At 54.4% G+C, this 9,056-nt stretch overlaps 4 protein-coding genes across 4 annotated transcripts; 1 reads left to right on the forward strand and 3 right to left on the reverse strand.

Moving 5' to 3' along the window:
* Positions 1 to 113: 113 nt before the first annotated feature.
* Positions 114 to 1,078, reverse strand: AB675_10697 (3-hydroxy-3-isohexenylglutaryl-CoA/hydroxy-methylglutaryl-CoA lyase; the record flags this gene model as incomplete). Its single annotated transcript, XM_018139485.1, has 2 exons — positions 114 to 294; positions 348 to 1,078. The coding sequence occupies 2 exons, from the start codon at positions 1,076 to 1,078 to the stop codon at positions 114 to 116; spliced, it is 912 nt and encodes a 303-aa protein (XP_018000580.1).
* Positions 1,079 to 1,834: 756 nt separating this feature from the next.
* On the reverse strand, positions 1,835 to 3,233 carry AB675_10698 (uncharacterized protein; the record flags this gene model as incomplete). The annotated part of the gene is made up of 3 exons (XM_018139486.1): positions 1,835 to 2,197; positions 2,280 to 2,628; positions 2,677 to 3,233. The coding sequence occupies 3 exons, from the start codon at positions 3,231 to 3,233 to the stop codon at positions 1,835 to 1,837; spliced, it is 1,269 nt and encodes a 422-aa protein (XP_018000578.1).
* Positions 3,234 to 4,593: 1,360 nt separating this feature from the next.
* AB675_10699 (uncharacterized protein) lies at positions 4,594 to 6,129 on the forward strand (the record flags this gene model as incomplete). The annotated part of the gene is made up of 1 exon (XM_018139487.1): positions 4,594 to 6,129. One exon carries the CDS (start codon positions 4,594 to 4,596, stop codon positions 6,127 to 6,129), a length of 1,536 nt encoding a protein of 511 aa, XP_018000896.1.
* Positions 6,130 to 6,721: 592 nt separating this feature from the next.
* AB675_10700 (uncharacterized protein) lies at positions 6,722 to 8,317 on the reverse strand (the record flags this gene model as incomplete). Its single annotated transcript, XM_018139490.1, has 1 exon — positions 6,722 to 8,317. One exon carries the CDS (start codon positions 8,315 to 8,317, stop codon positions 6,722 to 6,724), a length of 1,596 nt encoding a protein of 531 aa, XP_018000617.1.
* Positions 8,318 to 9,056: the final 739 nt, after the last annotated feature.

Consider the following 9,056-nt stretch of genomic DNA (forward strand, 5'->3'; position numbering starts at 1 on the left):
TACACACCGAATAGCCGCAGATAGCCTGTGAAATACCAGGACAGAGGAAGAATGAAACGAAACCAACAGCAACCCAGTCGGTTTATGCAGGTACTTCGTTGTGCCGCGGCGGACTACAGGTCCAAACGTGCAAGCGTAGCCTTACCAGCTCTACTGTCGTTCGCCTTGCCAATCTCTCCTGTGATCCATCGCCCAATCTCGGCCATTTTGACCATATCGATGCCAGTCTCACAGCCCAGACTATGCACCAGATGCAGAAGATCCTCGGTCGCTACGTTACCAGTCGCCCCCTTACTGCTCGACTCGTCAGTACATCTCACGTTTCTGTAACGCGACCGAAGACTCACCTGTAAGGACAACCCCCCAGCCCACCAACACTACTATCAAAAACCCTCACCCCACTCTCCAAACCCACAACACTATTCACCAGCGCCTGCCCATACGTATCATGAAAATGCAACGCCAGATCCTCATCCAATATCCCCGCCTCCTTCAACACCTTTAACAACCTCCGCGTCTTCGGCGCCGTCCCCATCCCCGTCGTGTCCGCTACCGATACCTCGTAGCACCCCATTTCCAGCAAACTCGCAGTCAGCTCGGCGACCTTGTGTGGATCTGTATCGGGACCTTCGTACGGACAGCCGAGTGCGACGGAGACGTACCCGCGCACGCGAATGTTGTGTTGGCGGGCGAGGTCCAAGACGGGGGTGCAGCGGGAGAGGGATTCGGCGATGCTGCAGTTTGTGTTCTTGTGTGAGAAGGTTTCGGTTGCGGCGGCGAAGAGGCTGATTTCGTGGGTGTTGTTGTGGGCAGGTGAGACGGGAGGGTCTGAAGGCATGGGATTGGGGTCGGAGGAGGATGTTATGGGCGCGGCTGAGTCTGGCTGTGGTGATGGGGGAGGTGTTGGGTATGCGTCCTGGGATTGGACGGTGGTGTTGTTGCCGCTTCTGGCTTCAATGATCTTGACCATGTTTTCCAGCCCGCGGATATTGGGGACCAGATAATTGTATGCTATAGCTTTAGGAGCAGGTGGTGGGTGTGTCATTATGTCCTCTAGGATCTCTGCGGTCGAGGCCATCTGGTACCCATTTTGCGGGAACGAAGCTGCCGGCTTCGAGGCGGGTGACGCCTGTTTGAGCGAGACGACTGATTAGCTCGAGCTTGGTCTGAAGTGGTATCGAGGTCTTCTCGTTCTGCAATCCATCACGCGGTCCAACTTCGACTATTCTAACGTGGTCGGCGAGAGTTGTGCGGGAGGAACTAAAGGTGCGGGCGAGGGGAAGGGGACTGGGGTGGAGGTGGCGAGCTTGCGCTCGGAAAGTCCGAGCTACGTTCATGACATTTAGCACGCAACCTGCGGCTTCTTCAGGTAGTCATGGAGCACGAACAAGAGCACAACGTCACGCTCATGCTCCTGCTCTTATGGCCATGAGATCTCGATATGGGAAGGCCGATGACGGGGCAGTTCTCCAATTAAGCTGTCGGCTACTCACGGCAACCGTGCGGGGACCTCGGGAGAGGCAAAAAGAAGGCGACAGGCTGTTTGGGCATAAATTGGTCAGGGCGGGCTCTGTGACCCAGGATGGTGTTGCAGATTGAGTCAGCAAGTTCGGGATGAGCCTCACTTCATCTCTAAGTCGCCAGAAAGATTGATCATTGATTTTCTCCCCAGGGCGGGCGCTGTAGGAGTTCGTTGTGTCTCCGTTAGATTCTGGCTCTGGCCATCGTCTTGGTAAAGATACTATGATGGGCAAGCTGTTTTGCGCTCTGAAGGCCTCCTGGGTGGCTTCCAATCGAGTGTTGATTCGCGCAGCTCCCTGGGCAGAGTCGAGCACTAGTCGCTGCCGTTTCCGTTCTGCTCATCACCCCCAGCATCACTGCCCATGCCAGCACCCTCCCCATCGTCCTCGTCCTTGATTTCGTCCTCAGTTTCGTCGTCATCGACATCGACACCGAGCATAGGAACACCGCCGTCTCTCTTGATGGCTCCAGCTACAGTGAGCGGATCCTTTCCATCCTCAACACTCCGTCCCAGCTTCCAGCCACTCTCCTTGATGGCCACAAAGCGCTTCTTGAGTGTCTTTGCTGTCTGCTTTGTGCCCGGATTCTCCTCCTTCCACTTCTTCGCGACCAACTCCCAACGCTTGGTTTCCAGGTCGTTCTCGGCGTCTTCCTTGAGCTTGATCAGGAGCAGGTCCTGTATACAGGTTAGCGCTTTGCTTGTGGGTGACTCGTGACCGCAGCGTTGCGGTCGAGGGCTCGGGAGCGATAGCACTTACATCTGCACCACCATTATCGATGAAGTTGTCCTGCATCTTGGCCATGCGAACACTAAGACTGGATCGACCAGGAACCTGACCCGTCATGCGAGTCCATTCAGCGCGAATCTCTGGCCAAGTACGACCAGCATGGCGCCATTGCCAGACCATGAGATCGGCTGCATCGCTATCCTCGACACGCTTGGGAATAGCACGACCTTTGCCTTTGCGCTTGAGCAAGAGGGAGGCATTGGTAGACTTGCGTTTGGCATCAGTCATCTTGCCGTTCGCCTTGGGAGCTTTCTTCTTCTTCTGTGGTTCTTCGAATGAAGAAAGAGAGCTGAAAGATGGAGTGCGCACTTCACGCTTCCTGTGGAGTTGTTAGTTGCAAATCGAAGGAAGTAGAAACACAACATACTTGACTTGCTTGCCTTTAGACTTGCGTCTCACCATCTCCTCCTCCTCGGAATCCTCATCCTCGGACTCAGACTGAGGAACACGCTTGACACGCTTCTGACGCTGGCGTTTCGTGTATTGAAGACGCTTCCGAGCTTCTTTCAATCGCTTGTCGTTATCTGAATCAGTGCTCGATTGCTCATCCTCGCTTTCCTCCTCTGGACTACGCTCGCGCTTCTTTTGGACAGCACGAGATGTCTTGCGAGCCACAGCTCTGATCGGAGGGCCGACACCAGGCATCTTCGTCGGCGCAGCAGCGCGACGGGGAGGACGGCGGTTGGGACCCGATCTGGCAGGCTCTGGTTCGCCGAACATCTCGATCTCGAATGGGAGTCTAGTCTCTGTAGTCATCTCCATGCGATTCTCGATGGGTGTTTCGGCGATTGTGTTTCCAGGTATCGGCACCTGCATGGTCACTGGAGTCGGAGCGGCGCTGGTCTCAACAGCGTCATCGGTGAAAGGGTTCGCACCTGGGGCGGCGCCCATGAGAGCGATGATTTGATCGTGATAAGAACCCATCGTCGCGAAGAAGACTCTCGTCGAATATGGTACGAAGCGAATCTTGCAGAAGAGAAATAGAAATCAATTCAAGAGGTCTCTCACTGATTGAAATAGAAACGTCACGGAGTTAAACGGAATGAAGCGCGTCACGTTCCAAGGTGAAGTTGAGGTGAAGTTGAGGTTGGGGTGAGATGCCTTCCAGGCTGTCTTGCTCCTTGGGAAGGGCATCACTTACAGGTGCTGGTGAAGTAGCTCTTGCCTTACCTGAATCGAATTTTCCGATAATGCATGTGAAGCCAGAGGGAGACCCTAAAATACAATCTTGAGCATAGATGTACCTTTCGCTTCGCTTTCCAATCTTCACTCTCGGAAACATCATACAGAGTCCTCCGCATCGGCGGTTATGATTCTGCAACTCAACACTTTGTCCTTGTTTCCTGGAAAGGGCGTTTTCTTACATTGAACGGTGCAGCGGAAATGGAGGTCGAGCCTGGCAGTGCCAGAAGATGTTGAATATTGTACTGGAAGCGCCATTCATCAGCTTCAGTTTCCGCCTCCGTTCCAGATCAACGGGCACCAGCGTCATCTTGATGTCGTTCAATCCGATACAGCGACCAGGAGCGGAAGCCATCTCGTTCTGTAAGGCGCGCACGGCTATTTGCCTCTGGTCCGGCTCTGCTCAGAGATGTTGTTTGATTAAGTATTTCGGAGAGGGGACTTTGGCACTCTCCCAAAGGTCCGTCGCGTCAAGCTTTTTGGCCATTTGGACCATCAACGCTTTCCTTTTCGTTTCTGGCCACAGGGGCCTGCGTAAGGAACGGAGCGACAGCATCCATAATGCTGGCAGGCACAACATCAAGGAGCCTGCGAAGCTGCCTCGCCATCATCGAAGAATGGCAACATATATGAAGGAAGGCAAGAACGAAGGAGCCTTTGATGAACTCGTGCCTGCTCGTGCCTACAACCCCACACAAACCAAGGTTCCAAGCCGGCAAGAGCGCCAGGCTGCCAATCAGCGCTGAGAATCCTACCCTACGCCTTAGCAGTGCCCCCTTCCCTCCCACACCACTTGTCGATGAGACTTTTGTCCCGGCGGCAGTGGTGCGCGTCTTATCTAGATGTAGGCCATGGCTTGTGTACGAATAATGTCTGCTTCCATCGACTCAACTTTTCACCACTCACCAGAGAGATAATTCGCGACTGCCAGTGCTCATGGACTGTCAGCATCGCATCCAATCAACGTCAATGGCTTCATGACAACATCGCATTTTGCGCACGACCAGCAGCACCAATTCGACGGGCAACAATCATTGCCAAGAAGGCTAGCATACATGTCGAAACCATCTTCTCGCCCAATGCTGCTACTAGAACGGTGACGATGGGCCATGCGCACTCCAAGACGGGCACGCGGCAGACTGAGACGGCTGCCCTGGTGCGAACAATACAGCGCAACCAGTTCTTCACCATCGACGAGTCGCAGTTGCTGAGAGAAGTCCATGAAGGATTCGGACCGGAACTAGAGCGCCTGAAACATGCTGCAGTCCAGGAAAGCCATGCGAATGGCCACTCGGAAATTGTTCAGAGTCCTTCCAGTAGAATTTTTGGCCGAGAGTACGGTGAGGTTAATCGCACACTAACAGGCTTGCTGTGCCTGAGATGGATCTACAACGACGAATACGACATTTTCACAGCATGCCAGCCAGCGAGCCGTCGACTGTGTCGACAGTCATTTGCCTGGCTCCGTGACCATTTTCGAGGACATCTCCAGACGCCTGAAGCCATACTGCTCCTAGTAGTGTCGATGATCATCAACGACCTTGGCAAAGATCCCAATCTCAAACGAGACGTTGCAGCGCACCTCACACAGACCGGGGGATCGATAGCCGACCAGAATCATGACTCCCTTCTCTATGAGGCAGCTGTCATTCCCGGCATGATCCCATGCCTCAGCTACCTCGATAACTCCCAACAGAAAGACCTAATCCTCGGCCTCGAGCTAGGCTCTGAACTCAATGCCGGCCAACTAGCGCAAGCCGAAAACGTGCCCATCAACCTCGAATTTCTCCGCGAGCTCCAAGGCCGCGAACACGCGTTCGAACTAAAATTCATGGAGCAGATCCTCGACGTAGCCGGAGCTCGCGGCCACATCAACTCCAATGGCTCCATCAACCTGATCCAACCCGTCTTCGAAGCGTTCAAGACCGTCCACGACGTCTCTCTCGAAATCATCCGCAAGAACATGCCGTTGCGCGACGCATACGACCTCGTGCTCAAACGTCGTGGCAAATTGCTCGTCAACACAGGTTTCCGCAATCTAAATGTCGACAACGACTCCGACCGCGCCCTCCTCCGCTTGCTGACTATGGGCCGCACGGTCGAGAAAGATCAAGCGGAGCTCTTCGCCACGGCCTTCGAGAAACTCGAAGAGCCCAAACGCCACAGCTTGATCGCCGGACTAAACGTCGATGGAAACGTCAACGAACAAGCCGTCCTGCCATACTACATGCCCGCTGCGATCGCCAACTTACTCGATAAGACCCGCAACTGCACCGCGCTGGAACGCCAGCAGGCGCTCACGAGTCTGTGGCGGTATCTGGCGAAAGTGTTTGAGCAGAGCCCGAAAGTGCAGTTTAATGGCGTCACTACTCCGGCGGACGAGCCGGGTAGTGTCCCTGGGATTGTGATTGAGCATAACATGGAGAAGGTATTGGATGTCATCAATGCGGAAGGGTTTGAGGCTGATCCGGACGCGTTCTTGGATGGGCTGGAGATTCCGGTTGGACAACAGTTGTTGAGGAGAAGGACGAGTCATAGTCTGGCTAGTGGTGGAAGCAGTGAGGGTGGGAGTAGTGGTGTTGGGGGGAAACCGAGCCGCACAGGGACGGGACTGAGTGCGTTGAGTATTAAGGAGTGAAGTGGAGGTCCGCTCGAAGATGTGTGCCAATTTGGTGCGTGACGGATGATGATGATGAGAATCAGATGATACCCAAAGCTTCTTCAGTACTTGCCAATGCCCTTTCTTGTAATTCGGGCGCAGAGATGTGAAGCGCGCCTCAGCAAGCCCCTCTTCTGTCCATACGAGACTGCAGTCGAAGCCGGATGACTCGATCACAGCGAGCTTGGAAGGAGCAGGGGTCACGTCTGGTCACACTGCTCATCGCAAATATATTTGCATTGCACACGTCGGCTTGTCTCAGACCGGTTGACCAAACCCAATCTGCCGTTCTTGCCTCCAAAGAGGCTTCAACATCCTGGAGATCGGGAGCGGATGTGACTTTCTGTCTGCAGTCCACTCCCAGGAGGCATGGTGCTTGGTTCCACGCGTGCTTCGATGCTGAGACTCAGGGTTTTGCTCGACGTTTTGGGGGTAAGCTTATGAGACCGGATGACTGACGCTCTGCTTGCCCCCAAGTGGGAAAATACGCGTATGGAGGTGCAGAGTTCTTTTCATTGACTGTGTACACACAGAGCTCGTCGTGATCTCATCTACCATGCACATATATAGTCTACGCAACATCCTTTCGCTTTCCCTTCTCATCCCTCGCCCACAGATCCCGCCAGAACTCCTTCCATCCATATTCCTTTCCCTCCACTTCCTCCCTGATCACCTTCTCATACAATACCGGCCCATCTTTCCTACTCAGCACCCGCTCAAGCACCCCCTTCTCTCGATCGACGCGCTCGCCGAAACCCCTCACGACGCCCTTCTTGGCTCGCTCGGCGATCTCGTCGGCTAGCTGGGGCGCGACCATGGCAAAGCAGCGCTTGAGCTCGCGGTCGAGGTTTGTGTAGGGGCGTTGAGCGATTTTGGGGGCCATGAGGTTGTAGCTGCGGGTGAGGGAGTTTATTTCGGTGATGGCGAGGGTGTGATAGGCTTGTTCGGTGCGTTGCCAGGTTGGGTCGCGGAAGGGGGTTGGCATTGGGAGGACGCGAGGAGGTGCTTGAGGTGGAGTTGCAGCAGCAGGAGCTGCTGCTATTGCTGGAACTTCGGGTGGAACCGTGGGAGGGACGGCATTCAGCGTGGCTGAGGTGGCGGCGATGGTTTGTATTTCTTGCTGTAGTTCTTGTTCGAGTTTGTGGAGGTCTTTGGCCTCCGTTCCGGTTGGAGGTTCAGTGGTAGTCGGCGTCACTTCTACTTTGACTTCTGGTTCGTCAAGTTTGATGCCTGCGGCGATGCGGTCCTCGACTGTGATGTTGACGAGGTTGCCATCGCTGCTGATTCCGGAGATCTTTTGCTTGTCGGATATTCTAGGGTTGACGATCTCTTCTGCCAACGCGTAACCTTTCGCTCGATTGATCTGCTGCTCGAGTGGACCGCCCTCGCTAGCGATCATCCTGGCTGCATGTCTTCGCCAGTCGCTCCGTAGCCTTTTGCGGAAGGAGTCTAATTGTTTTACAAGTTCTTGCTGTTTCTCTATCCATGGTGGCACGATTTCTTGCTTTTGAATAATCTTGTTCATGAAATACTCGGTGGTGTCGAGGAAGGGACTGTTGGCGTTGTGGTCTCGTTCGGTGTTGACGTCTTTGCCACGCTTGATGTTGCGGAACTGGCCTCGAGCGATGGCGTCTTCTATTCGTTCATTGGCAAGGGACGTCAGGCCCTGTAGTGTTACGGGCATGGGACGTGCTCCGGGCGAGAATCTTTCCTTCAGCTCCTTTCGGAACTTCTCCTTCTCTTCCTCGCTGACGCCTTCTTGCTGCGACATGGCATAGACCGAGGTCCTGTCCCGGGCATTGACTAGTCTTGCAGCCCTGGAGACCTGCTTCTTCGGCTCGGGACGCAAATTGACGTTTGTAGCTATTCGAGGCGCTCGAGGCTTGAAGCGAAGTTTCTTATGAGCATCATCAAGCATACGTAGTGAGGCATCTCCGAGTGACTCCGTTCCGAGCCACTGGTCGGCAGCAGCGGTGTCCCTGGTCCCCTTTCCCGCGTACGAAGGCAGATTGGCCTCACTCAAGGCCTTCTGGTTCTCGTTCTTGAAGGCTGACTCGGATATTCGTGCCTCAAGCTGCGCTTTGAGTTCCTCTGAAAAGTTACTTGATTCGGCCTTTAGGTTGCGCCGGTCTGATGGGCTGCCAGTATCAATCGACTCCTCTGCCATCTCGGAGAGCCGTCTAGACATGGCACCCTGTGCCTTTGACGTATCCTCCGATGTCTTCTGTGGGCTCTGAGCTTCATTTCCGCGCGGTGGCGTTGATACAAATGAGCGCCGGCTCAGGACGCGCGCCGGACTCGCTGCGCGGCTAGCCAGAAGCTCCCACCGCCTGTGCATGCAGCGGGAGCATACATAGATGCGTCGACCCAGTACTGACACACCCTCCATCCCGAAACAAGTGAATGTCTGGATATCGAAGGCGTGAAAGCAGCAAGCGCGACTTGAAGAAGTGGCAGTCACGAATATGTAAAATTACGTCAGAGACGTTTCCGCCTCTCAGCCTTGCCCGTCTCCAAATTGGTCGTTCAATGCAATTGCACCACCTGTACTTCTTCTGCTCATAGACAATTATTTCTTGCATCTCTGCAAACCCTACAAACTTCGACTTCTTGTCTCTGTATGCTCCAGGCATCTCATCGTCGTTCTGGATCTTCTTCTGATACCCCGACCCGTAAGACGCGCGCATCCACCAACGGCGTTACGACATATCACGTCTGCTTCAGTCGAACTAGCGCGGAGTTCTGGTTGGGTTGACTTCTGCACAAAGTCCATCTGATCACCTCCGAGATACATCGGCGCCGGAGACATCACGACTGTCGCGCTCGAGGCAGCATTAATCTCTCACAAGCACCTAACACGACCTGAGCCACCTTTAAACGCATTGAACACGCCAAGGAAGATTTCT

The sequence above is a fragment of the Cyphellophora attinorum genome (genome assembly GCF_001299255.1).
Source record: "Cyphellophora attinorum strain CBS 131958 chromosome Unknown Contig11, whole genome shotgun sequence".
NCBI lineage: Eukaryota > Fungi > Ascomycota > Eurotiomycetes > Chaetothyriales > Cyphellophoraceae > Cyphellophora > Cyphellophora attinorum.